Source organism: Astatotilapia calliptera, chromosome 11 (assembly GCF_900246225.1).
Source record: "Astatotilapia calliptera chromosome 11, fAstCal1.2, whole genome shotgun sequence".
Taxonomy (NCBI): domain Eukaryota; kingdom Metazoa; phylum Chordata; class Actinopteri; order Cichliformes; family Cichlidae; genus Astatotilapia; species Astatotilapia calliptera.
In genome coordinates, this window is record NC_039312.1 from 32,028,940 (window position 1) to 32,042,326 (window position 13,387).

Sequence of the window (13,387 nt, forward strand, 5' to 3'; positions counted from 1 at the left end):
TGGACCTGCTCTGAACCTCCCGAAGTCCACAACCAGTTCCTTGGTCTTTGAGGTGTTGAGTTGCAGGTGGTTGGTGTGACTCCATGTGACAAAGTTCCTCACCAGACTCCTGTACTCCTCTTCTTGATCATCCCAGATACACCCCATGATGGCTGTGTCGTCTGCAAACTTCTGAATATGGCATAATTCAGAGTTGTAGCAGAAGTCAGAGGTGTACAGGGTGAAGAGGGGACAGCACAGTTCCCTGTGGTGCTCCTGTGCTGCTGACCACAGCCTGACGTACTGTGGTCTGTCGGTGAGGTAGTTTGAGATCCAAGCGACCAGGCAGGGGTCCACCTGCATCCTGTTTAGTTTTTCCCGAAGCAGACAGGGCCGGATGGTATTAAAGGCACTTGAAAATTCAAGAAACAGGATCCTGACTGTGCCTTTTCCCTTGTCCAGGTGTGAGTGGGCTCTATGTAGGAGGTACAGGATGGCATCCTCCACTTGTCTGCCTGCATGTCTTTTTTGTATTTGGGATTCTAGTCTATTCTTTAAGTTCTACTTTTCCACGCTGTTGGACTCAATTCTGCTGCCAACACTATGGACAAGTCACTTTCTTGCCCATCTTCTGAAAGCCAATTGAAAGATGAACCACCTCTTACTTATCTTATACATTAGTTGAGTAAATAATTTACTACATGAAGTAAAATACATAACTAGTGTATAATTAGTATGCTAGAAATGACATAAGTAGTGTGAATCATTTGGTTTATCCACATTTTTAACATGAGTTCAGACAGAGCACATCATAACAGCTTGGCACTATTTTGTACTTATGTATTTATCTATTATTCTTTTCTTTTCTTTTAATATCTGTTGATGCAACTGATTGTACAGTAAAATATTTTTAAATGACAATTTGCTTAAAATTCCTTCAGACACCTTTGAGGATATGCAAAAATGTGGCTGTGCTTTGTTCTACCTCCTGCAGGAGTATCTTAAAATATACATTGTTTCAAATTTTACTACAATTGGAGAAACAGTGCTTCTGAGAACGTCTGACAGTTCAGTGGACTGACAAGACTTTATAGAAATACTGTGAGAAGCAAAAGCAAACTCTTTCTCCATGATGTTGTAGTGAAAGTTGAAATCTTTAAATGACTGACTTTGTACCAATAGGGAATGATTTGTAATTTTGTTTTCTTATCACAGCGCTGTCAAGTTGAGGAGCATCATCAAGTTCTCCAAGAGGTTTTTTGCCACTTTAGCCTCCAATTTAATTGGATATTTATCCCTGTATTATACAGCCTTACCACTCTTCTCTCTATCTGCCGCTCCGTGCCTCTGCAGTGTGTGGGCAGAACTCGATGAACAAGCTGTTAATAAGGTTTTAAGAACTGTAATTTGAGTCCTATCCAAACGTGATCAGGCTGAGAGTTCACATGACTCATCTATGTGGACTTTAAGGATAGAGATTGTTGAAGTGTCAGGATGTCATCGAGCAAGATGCTGAGAGAAGAGGCTGAAGATGGGAATATATACTGAAGCACGGGCCTGGAAGTGACAAGAAGTGAGCTCAAGTGAGAAAATTCGGTTGGATGGTGGTGCGAATGGATGGGTGTAGACCAAAACTCAAAGCTCAAGTGTGACAAATTGGAGGTGTGAAATTTAATATGTGTGTACAAAACAAGCTGTTGACCTCAGTAGACTACATTTGAACTCACCGGTCACTTTAGTAGGTGCACCTGTTCAACAGCTTAGTGACGCAGATATCTAATCAGCCAATCACATGGCAGTAATTCAATACCTTTAGGCCTGTAGACTTGCTCAAGTTTAACCTAGGCATCAGATGGGGGTAGAAATGTGATTTAAGGGACTTTTAGAGTGGCATAGTTTCTGGTGCCAGACGGCTCATCTGAGGATTTCAGAAAATGTTGATCTACTGGGATTTTCCCATGCATACCATCTCTAGGGTTTACAGAAAATGGCCCAAAAAGGAGAAAATATTCAGTGTGCGTTAGTTCTCTGGGTGAAAATATCTTGTGGATGTCAGAGGTCAGACATGGACTTCTTCAACTGATAGCAAGTAACCTAAGGTATGTACATTTGGATGGTAGGATCAGAATTTGGTGTAAATATTGGGGATGCTCGTGTTGGGGATATTTTCTTGGCACACTTGGAACCCCTTAGTACCAAAAGAGCATCATTTCACCTACGTGAGTATTGTTGCTGACCATGTCTATGCCTTTATGAACACAGTGGTGGCTCATATCGTCCAAACCTTGGTGCTTGAACATGACAGTGAGTTCACTGTACTCAAATGGTTTCCACATTCAGCAGATCTCAGTCTAATAAGAGTACCGTTAGGATGTGGTGGAACAGGGGTTCATGGATGTGCAGCTGACAAATCTGCAACAACTGTATGATGATCTCATGTCAAGAAGGACCAAAATCTCCGAAGAATGTTTCCAACACTTTGCTGAATCTATGCTATAAAGAATTAAGGCAAACGAAGAACCAGCATGGCATTAGCAAAGTGTAGCTAATGAATGGACTGATGAGTGCATGAGCCCTTTTTCTTGGTAATATTAACCATATAGTAAAAGCCACATACACATAACCAGTCACTTTAAAGCTTTTTAAAGATGCAGCATTCACACAGCAATGACGCATCAAAATGTATCACTTTATCATTTTGACTTGCAGCCTGAAGAAGCTGCAAGTCATTCTGCCGCTAGATTGAAATTGCAATTAAACTTAACTAAGATCAGTTTAATAATTTGTGATTTTAATGACTGAGACTTTGATGCTGACCTGTACTACAGAATATATAAACCAGGATATCTCAGCATTATTTATTTATTTATTTTACCTTTTCTATGTCAAGTGATTTGTGGGTCACTGCAAAGAAGGAAGATGCACAGCTAAATTCACAGGAATTTTTAACTTATATAGTAAACATTTATATCCACTATACGGAATAATAATTATTGCATATTTAGAATAATTATATGAGTAATATGTACAGTATACAAGTGACTTCATACAAGCAGGAGCTTACTCACTTGATCCTGGGAGGAGATGCAAATTCCTTGGAAGGTGTGTCGGGAAGGCCATCAGGACTCTGCCACCTCAAATATGTCACTGCTTGCTGTGCTGACCTTGTGAATGAGGGAACAGCTGAAAGTACTTTTTAGTATATATGGTGTCTATAAGAAAAAATATGAATGTTAGTGTCAGTAATGTTTATATAGGTGTATTTTTACACATGTGCATGTTGTACTACAAAAACCAAACAAAGCTGATGGCATATGCAAACAAGGAGCCAAATGCTTTGGCCACAGAGGTGTGGACTTTAAATGGTTTAGATAATGCAGAACACTGGTCAGGTCTTCTGGCACATCAGACATTTGTGTCTCCATAACATCCAGCATTCAGTATTTTAATTTCACAAAATTACCTGCAAAGTTGATATTCTACCCATCATTTTAATCTTGACAGCTTGTGTTTAGTTTATTTGGCATGCTAGAAAACAATTACCTGGTAATTATACGCAACCTTAACTAACTCTTCTACAATGGGAGGGGTGTAATGTCAGTTCTGTTTGACATCAAGCTAAGATAGGCCAAAGAGGTTATTGTGATTGGTCTGATTTGCCTGTTTATTAGGATTACACAGACCGTTATGAGTTATTAAGTATTTTATATAGATCCAGTCATTTTTGTTGAGATTCCTTATGACTCAATGTGACATGTGGCCAAATTGGACATTTTGCATCATATACTCACGAGGATATGGGCCTGACATGCAGTGTCCGACTGCTCCGCATATCACAACATGTTCAGAGCAAAAAGCTGTACAACAGACCTCTTTATTGGATTTATTAAGTTGTATTCAGACACTCAAAATGATCAGCCCATCACTAGTAATGCTGTTTTTACATCATTAAAATTCATTGAGCTGTAAGAGAGACCACCAGTTAGGTTAATTATGCTACTTCCTTATAGCCATAAGGTTAGCAAGTCCAATACAGTCCATCATATAAAATCGAAGGGCAGTCATCAATAATTAAAACATGATCAACACTGTGCAATGCAATAAAAGTTCCTTTCAAACACGACCATGGACCATTTCTGAGAAAAGTAACAAGACACCAGAGAGGGATTTTGTTAATAACACTACATATACCTAAAAAGACCACCACTGCTTAACATTTGACCAGTTTGTGACAAGGTCTAGAATGTAAATAAAAGAAGAAAAAAAATGCAGACCTATACTGAACTGTACAATTGTTCGGCATCTCTAGATAAATTTCCTGGTGAGCTTGCGAGCTCTGCAAGCTGTACTAAAGGAAGAAGACAACATTGCGACATTGCACCCTATAACAACATTAGAGTTTTTCGTTTTTTCCCCCCCACAGACTCGTGACATGGGGTGATAGTCCAATTTTCTGTTTGTATGCTGTCTGAATTTTTAAAACCACGCCCCTCCGTTCATCTACATTACCCAAACTGATGCAGGTTGACTACTGGCCTGAATGGAAACAGAGCAGGTTAGATAAGCTGAAAGTTTAAACATATCGCTAGTCATACATTCAAGTCTTTGCAAAACAGAATGTTCGGCACTCTTACGGTTTCCTGTTGATTTCTCTCTCTATGTCACTCCAAGTTTTTACTATGACACTGTGATGACAACATAAGAGCCTTCTTTAGGTCAAATTTTAGGTCAAACTCCACATTTTCGGCACCACGAAGGCTTGTTGTTGGGTATGATGTACAGAAATCTGACAAGCGTTGCTCTATGCATGGTTGCACATACTCAGGAGTCACATGTTTATAAAGACAGTTTCTTTTTTCCTTCTTCTTCTTCATGCTAGAATTTATTCAAACACCAAACAGTACCCAAATTTATTTTCCACAGTCTCCCCTAAATGAAGTCCTGGAGGGATGCATCTTCTTGTGTAACAGATGTGAAGAGGGAGGGAAGGGTTGTTGGTTTGCACGATAATCATTTCCTGGCACCACTGAGACACCCAAGTGGCTCACAACAAACAGTCTGAGAATCCAGGCACCTCAAGATGGGGACAATTTGTTTTTTTCCAAATAGTGAGCACAGAAAAAAAAAAAAAAAAAAAAAACCCAACCAAAAAGAAAAGATTAACACACGCACGCGCGCACACACACACACACACACACACACACACACACACACACACACACACACACACACACACACACACACACACACACACACACAGGCAACAAGAAGCCGACCCTGCCAAGTGGCAACACCTTCTCATCAGAAACTCATACAAAACATAATCACACGCTCACGGGTTTTTCGCTCGCTCATCTTTCTTAACCAGGGTTAGTCTTCCAAGTGAATATGAGATAAAAATGTGTTTTTCTTTTTTTGTCTTTTTTTTTTTCCTTTAGGCGTTGTAGTGATACATGCATCCATTATACTGATATACACTTCTTAAAAAAAGTTTAAAAAAAAAAAGAAAAAAGAGAGAGAACATCAAAAAAAAAAAAAAAAAGTATTAGAAATGCAGCTATACAGAGTCTTTTAGCTATTCCAGGGGAGTGAGGTTGAAGTCAGGTCTGACGTCAGAAAGCCAAGAAGCCCGATGTCCAGATGTTGTTCAGGTGAGAAGGAAGGGAGGAGCCAGAAGGAGGAGAGTGCATTTGTGTGGGGAGCATGAGCAGGAAGAGCTGGGTTAGTTAGCGCAGCATGGGCGGCTGGTGGGCTGAGCAGTCTCTGTCAGGTCCACTCCCCGGTTCCGTCCGGTGCTGGCTCCGGTCACTTGAGGCTCATTCTTGGGTAGTTTCTTTGCTGCAGTGAGAAAGACAGCGGATCAGTAATGCACCTACAGAAATTTTAGACAAGCAAAGACCACAACCTGACAGGTGATTACATCAAAAATTATTTGAAGAGTAACTTCAAATAAGCCCATTATTTTTGATACATTTTAGATAATACCTAATAATTTTTTCCAGTTGTAATTTTAGCTTTCAGAGATATATTCGAGATAAAATGTCTTTCATGTTCGAGTCGGTTTTGCAATAATGCTGTCACGACCTCCCTCTCTGTTTTTGCCCCTCCACAAAAGTCCAAATTTCCTTCCCAAAGCAGCGTGTCAGGGTGAAGAACCATTATGAGAAGTCGCTTTGAGATATTAATTAACTTACTAAGCAAATAATATGAGCCCTAAAATGTATTTTTGAAAACCCCTGAAAAGTATCTAGCACTGATTTCTGGCACAGCCTATATGTCTGTGTGAACAGTCACACCCCAACTGTTGCAACAATGCTAATGTCAGGGCAGGAATGCAGCTAACAGCTCTTACCAGCCATGCAGACATGACTGGTATTGTTTTTACTCTGTGAGTCATTGTCTCATCATGGCCACATGTGAAAACCACCTTTGTGCTAGTTCTTACAATAGGTCTCTAAGTACTTTGGCGGGTGTTAATTTGTCCAGGGATAGATTTTGTCAACACGATGTCATAACTTGCCATGACCTAGTCATGACACTTTAGAGGAGTGTGGCTAGGATCAAAATGAAGGTTTAGTCGGAAGATAGGTGTGGCCCCACACCTCAGTGGCGCTCTCACAGCCAAATGGTTTCCATTTTTTCCCCCTCCCTTTTATAAAGACTGATCCGCTTATAGTCTTCTCAAATACTTTCTGATAATATATTATTTTGCCTATTAAATGTTTAGAATTTCTCACACAGTGTGTGTCCATCATCAGTTAAAACATCTGGATGAAAAAGCAAAAAGCACTTCCACAGAACTGAGAGCAACTAATCAAGACCTTTCGCGATTTAAAAATAACTTGACAGCGCTCTCTGGTGGACAAACTGTGTACTGCCTCAGTGATTACACCTCAAACTGCATTTTACAGTGCCAGCTGGCACACCACATTCTGCAAGACATTCCACCGAGTAGACTAAATAAATACAAAACTCAACTAAATATAGTTAAGCTTTCAGAAGCTGCATCACAGTCCCGACTGCATCTCTCAAACTTCCTTCAGCAACATGAAAGCTTAGCCGCGCGTCAACTCTCTGAGACCAAAACTAGATTCAGATTACAATATCTGTTCAAATGCAACATTACTCGAGGTTGCTGACAAAGTTTCAACAATCGGGGATAAAGATGGACGACTGAGTGAGCACTATACAACATATAATTTCAGAACCTGATGGATTAACTGCTATGGACCTAGTTGCAAACATCCCGCGTTACAAGTATCCACCATTTATCTGTGAATACACGAGTCATTTAGCAGCTGCTAACAAACCACACAGTTCACTTTAAAACCCGCCGGTTCTTGCTAACACTCTGCAGCGGCTTTTTTTCACTGATCCAGCTCATTAATGACAGATGATCACCTGCATATAAATACTGCACACACTCATTTAATATTTGCCAGGTTTATGGATTGAAGCCAACCGACTGCCCAGTAGTGCATTCCGGTAGCCTAATATTACACAACCTGCACTCAAATGCACACTTGGATGAAGGCAGTAAGAGCCTCTTGTGCACTTTATCATACAAATGCACACCCTGAGATGAATCCTACAATATTATATTTACACAACACGACAGGTGCACAGCCACTATCATTTCCTGTTAGTAAGGATACTTCAGAGACATTTCAGTGTGCTTAAATACTACAGCTAGTGACTGGCTCTGAAGGTCACGAGCAGTATTTCACTTCATATTTGAAGTCCTGCGGCGGAGACACTTACCAATGGCCATGAAAATCTCATTCACATTCATAGAGGTCTTCGCTGATGTTTCCATGAAAAGCAAGCTGTTGTCATCTGCGTATGACTGTGCATCCTGTGAAGGTTACACCAAAATTATTAGTTTTTCATAGTTTGAACTGACAAAGCAAGGAAGCAGCAGAGAAAGCCAAGTAGGCATGTTCCAAGCAGAGGATGTTTTTCTCTCGGCAGATTATTAACGACAATTATTCCAAGAATTATTTACTGTTAGCTTCAACAAATCCTGCCACAAAGTCTACTTTATTTGAAGATGACTTTGCGGCTCTGCGCACATCTTGAAGTTAATTAAGAAGACAAACCTGGAAGTCCAGTGCTCTCTTGTTTGCGAGATCAGCCTTGTTCCCAGCCAGGGCTATTACGATATTTGGACTGGCTTGTCTCTGAAGCTCTTTAACCCAATTCTTTGCCCGTACAAATGACTCCTGGAAAACAGATCAGGGAGGGGTAAGTGGAGGGGCTCAATTAGTGAAAATAGCAATAAGGCCTGTGTGATGGACGATAACAGGGAGACTTTCCCATGATGTCCGATTTGTCTATCTTTTAAAAAAAGTTCCAGGGGACACAATCATTATAGTGATGCTTTTGATGAGATATTACAGTAAACATCACAGTGTGCAGAGGCTGTACTACAATGACTTATGCAGCACAATAAACAAATGTTGCATTCAGCCTGATCTCTTTAAAACAGGGATGTCCAACTCCAGGCCTCAAGGGCCAGTGTCCTGCAGGTTTTAGATGTCACCCTGGGTCAACACACCTGAATCAAATGATTAGTTCATTACCAGGCCTCTGAAGAACTTCAAGACATGTTGAGGAGGTCATTTAACCATTTAAATCAGCTGTGTTGGATCAAGGACACATCTAAAACCTGCAGGACACCGGCCCTCGAGGCCTGGAGTTCGACACCTGTGCTTTAAAAGATTACCACCTTTAATAATAATAAAGAAATGTCAAAGCGCTTTATAGCTTTCTGTGCTTGCTTTTATTAAAAGATAAGGGGAACGACTACTGACTTTGTCACTAAAGTAAAACCTACAGGAGAGAATAATGCTGACTTTAAACTCTGCTCTGTTCTATATTCGATTTGACTTGTATTAGCTTTTACACAAGAATGACTCACACCTATCCACATACATACAGTAGATGAAAGGAAAAATAATCTCTCTACATCCACATTTTAGTCATGCAGGCCAGGAAGCAATGCAACTTTCAGGTAATATGATATGTACGATAAAACTAGATTAGCTGCTCTCTTACTGGCAGCTGTTTCATTTATTTATCAGTTTGTTTAAAATGCTATCTATCGTGCTTTTCCCTTTTTCTCTCATTGGATATTGTTATGCTGGATCTCCACAGTACACACAAAAATCGACATCGACATTTGTGAAAGTAATCCCTGTGAGCCCAAATCTCAGACTTCAGGCTACTCTCTTTCAGCCACTCTGTTCTACTCTTGGCCCTGTATGTTGTCAGTATTAATCAGCCTTATGGTCACATCAGGCCCACAGCTCTGACTGAACACAAACTCCACCCACCTGCTGTTAGAACGTTTTGTTTACAAGGACTGAGAATTGTTTGAGATTCATTTTTTAATTTTCTTCCATATTTTTTGTTAGAATTCTTCCATTTTTAAGGTTAACGTTTTCCACCTAATGTCCAACTTTCTGTTTGAATTTGGTATTCTGCTTTTGCTTGGCTGTCACAGCACTTTGTAAACTCTGCATTTACAGGTGCTACACAACTTAAGTTCTTATTGTTAAAGGGCGGAGGAAGCAAGTTAAAAGAGCTCGTCTCAGCTGAGACTAGACAAGAGCTGAGAGGTTACACCCACTAATGTCCAGCAGAAGGTAAACAAGGAGGATCTGGAACTATGAATCACACAAAGCTACTCTGAGTTAAGAATAGGAGCATGAAGCTGGAAATTAGCATAATAGGTTCCCTCTAGGGCTGTTGAAGCAGACAAACATTGGAAACAGGACAAATCGTTAACCTGCACACTGTCTACATATTAAACAGAGAATAATATGTTCTCTTTGTCATGAAAATATGCTGACATATAACGCGTCCCTGACAATGCCCCCGGGAGACATCTAAGGTCTAAGCACTGTCTGCAAAACATTGTCTGTTGAGTGATGAGTCATTTCTTAATGTGTCAGGATACCAAAATAAGGTTCTGTTTTTAGCTTAACCACTGCTTAGAAATATTAAGGTGGAAAGCCCCACTACTTCCTCATCTTCGACAACAAAGTTGTTTGAGCTAGCAAAGGTAAATGAAAACAGGTGTGCCAACAGCTACACAGACATAAGCCTGGAATCTGACCAACCTCATTTGTAATATCATAGACCACGATGGCTGCCTGTGCACCCCTGTAGTACATGGGAGCCAGACTGTGGTAGCGCTCCTGACCGGCCGTGTCCCAGATCTCAAACTTGACTGTTGTGTCGTCCAAACATACCGTCTGAGTCAGGAAGGCAGCTGCAGGGGTACAAAGCAGACGGACCAGTGACAAGTGGGTCTTTAAATACTGAGCTACACAAATGTGTTTCAGTCAAGGTGACATGGCCCAATGTTGGAAACCAAAGGAATGACTTTGGGGATGACATTAAACATCCAAAATCAAAATGGGTGTGATTTGCTCAAAGGCACTTTTAAACCACATGTTAAACCTTAGTTTGAAAACTATGCTCTGTTTTAACTGAAATGAGAACTGTGAATAACACTTAAATGTTGTTTTTACCCAATCAGCTAATGCCAGCAGACCACTGACTGTAAAGGACTTTTTTTTTTTTAATCTTAACACACAGCCTTGGACACAGACTAGTAGTGGTGGAATGGCAGGATGATTGGATTATTTTCAGTAGTGAGTACAGTAAAGGTGTCACCTGGCGCTGAGGGTGAGATTATCAAGATAACCAAAACGCAGTAACCTAATGGACCAAAATATTTGCATAGCTGCTTGTTCTAATAAGGCATTTTTATATTGACAATTCCTCACATTCCCCCTTTTCCCAACTGAATCTCATACTGGCTACATGCTCTTTTGAGGAGTTCCAGTTTCCCCTGGTGATACTTTCTCTGTTTTACTCCAACACACCTTGATGATTCTATAGCCTTACTTCTTAAATGAACTTTAGGCTCTGGGACTATGACTCTTAGTACAGCTATCTGCATGTAGCCGTTATGTTATCTAGCATAACATTTAGTAAATATTCCATTATGTGGTTTACTGGAAGTCTCAGAGATGGCCTGTTCACAGAGCAAAAACAAACACGCCAACACTGACTTATGATGACGTAAGGATTACGTACCTCCAATTGTGCTCTCTTGGAATTCATGAAACTGACCCTTAACGAAACGAAGTACAAGGCTTGACTTTCCCACCGCGGACTCTCCTAAAAGCACGAGTTTGAACTGGCAAATCTTGTTGCCTGCGTTTGGCCCATTGGGTCGCGTGGCTCCACCTCTACTTGCCATGTCACACTGTCTGGTCTTGTCCCCGGGATGTGAAAAACTGTAGAAAAACACCTGAGCAGGAGAAAGAAAATAAAGCAAGGTGTCATTATAAAAGAAGATCTTATTAACTGATACAAAAATGAAAGATAATAAGAATTTATGTGGTAATTTTGCCTTTGCAAAACATTTAGTCCCTGCAAAAACCAAAGTGCCAGTTCAGGGTTTTTCCTGTATTTAATACACTTTGGGGAGAGGACAAAATCTCTGGAAGCCACCAAAGTAAAATAAAAACAAAAAAAGAAAAAGAAAAAGAAAAAGGGAAATGCATCCCCCTGGTTAAGTAATGTAACATGCTCATTTTATCAATACACAGACCAACTGTCAACCCTAAAAGGCAGATTGTGAACCAGGACAAACCCTGCAATTGATCAGTGTTTTAAATTATTCAGCTTTAGCCTTTGGTTAATGACCCACACCACTATTCCTAAATCTAAAAATACCGCTTTTAGAACTCTTCATAAAAAGCTCCTGGAAACTACTTTTTTAAATGCATAGAGATGCGTATAGAGCTGCGTATCAGGGCAATTGATATTTGATCTGTTAAATTTTATAATGTTGTTTTAACTATATTTCTTTTAAAATAAGAAGTCCAAATCCAAAGGCAAAATGCCACGGCTAATCCCGTAAACATGAATGGAAACTTACTCTAGTTTGGTACAAATTGACACATTACACATAATTTCAAATTACCGGACTCTCATTCAGCTACAAACATTAGTTGGATGTCCGCTATAGTAACAAGCAGCAATACCAGATTTTAAAAGAGAGAGAGAGAGAGAGAGAGAGAGAGAGAGAGAGAAAACTTTGCCTGACAGCATGTTCAAAGTTTCGGAAACTGATGTCATACATATATTTATACTTGTGCCTCTAACGTTATTACCCTGTACCAGTTCAACAACAATTACAAATGGCAAGTTCAACAACTGTTCTGGCAGTGAAAACCCCAACACTCACACACAAACAACGTGTGTGTGTGTGTGTGTGTGTGTGGCTTCAACTACGTGAGGCAGACAGAAAGAGGACACATGTCCACCAGTCTGGACACATGTGTGGGAAAAAGTATTTGGGTCAATTTAGTGGTTTTGTTGTTTGTCTTTCATGATTTTGTAGTCAAACAAACAACAGCCACAACAACAGATTACCTCTGTAACCTAGACATTAACCATTTCCACCATCAAACTAAACACAGAACATCGCTCCAAAAATAATTGCTGTCAACTTCGAGCGTCGAAATCGCGTTACGACACAGAGATCACCACAAATAACTTGTTGTGTTGTTGCCGAGTGGATCGTTTTAGTTGGTAGCAACTGCTAGCGTTAGCAACATAGCTAGCTCATAAGTTCAAAATGCCTAGTCCAAAACCCAATCTGCGTTTGTTATAAAGCATGATTTCGCTTGATTAACGCTGGCGTGAGTGCGGGTAGCAGCATACCAATCAAGCTTATACGCACTAAATATGACACTTACATAAGTTCTGAAAATGCTCAAACTCAGATGATGGAGATTTGGGTGTGTACAGCTAGTGACAGCTAGCTAACGTTAGCTCCGTGACGGTGAATTAGTGAAGTAGCTTATCAAGCAGCGTTTGAAAGAGAACTGCAACTGTTTGTGAGAGTAAAAGTGGATTAATGCTAATGTGTGGGTGATCTAAACGTGATGATACCTTCAGATTTATCAGCAGAACAACGTTAACTAGGCTAAGTTGTACGGCCCTTCCAGTGTCGGCTAGCTAATGTTAGCTAGCCAAATAATAGGTACTGGGCAGGCTAACGTTGTTCAGCTGCGGCCGCATCGGGAGGAGCCCTCCAGATAGCCTACAGCTAGTCAGCTAAAGCTAATATTAGCTACTTACCTATCAAAAACAGGAGCGTAGTTAATGGTAAAGGTATCTCCAGGACAGTATTTGCAGTACTTCAACGTATGTTCACAGTGTGTCGAGTATCCAACCAGCTGCTGAAACGTTAGATTTCATAAGGCTCAGCGATCTCGCTCTCCCACTTCTTTCAACTTCCCTTTTCGCATTGTACGAAGGATGATGACAGATCGTATGACTGGAATTCACAATCCGCCTGCGTATCAGGGTGGCCAACCAA

At 40.4% G+C, this 13,387-nt stretch overlaps 1 protein-coding gene across 1 annotated transcript; it reads right to left on the bottom strand.

Moving 5' to 3' along the window:
* Window positions 1-5,399: 5,399 nt before the first annotated feature.
* On the bottom strand, window positions 5,400-13,339 carry rab5ab (RAB5A, member RAS oncogene family, b). Its single transcript, XM_026185000.1, has 6 exons — window positions 13,147-13,339; window positions 11,089-11,305; window positions 10,104-10,255; window positions 8,079-8,201; window positions 7,741-7,834; window positions 5,400-5,817 (listed from the first exon to the last, which is right to left on the bottom strand). Exons 2-6 carry the CDS (start codon window positions 11,252-11,254, stop codon window positions 5,702-5,704), a joined length of 651 nt encoding a protein of 216 aa, XP_026040785.1. The 5' UTR covers window positions 11,255-11,305; window positions 13,147-13,339; the 3' UTR covers window positions 5,400-5,701.
* Between the last annotated feature and the right edge of the window lie 48 nt (window positions 13,340-13,387).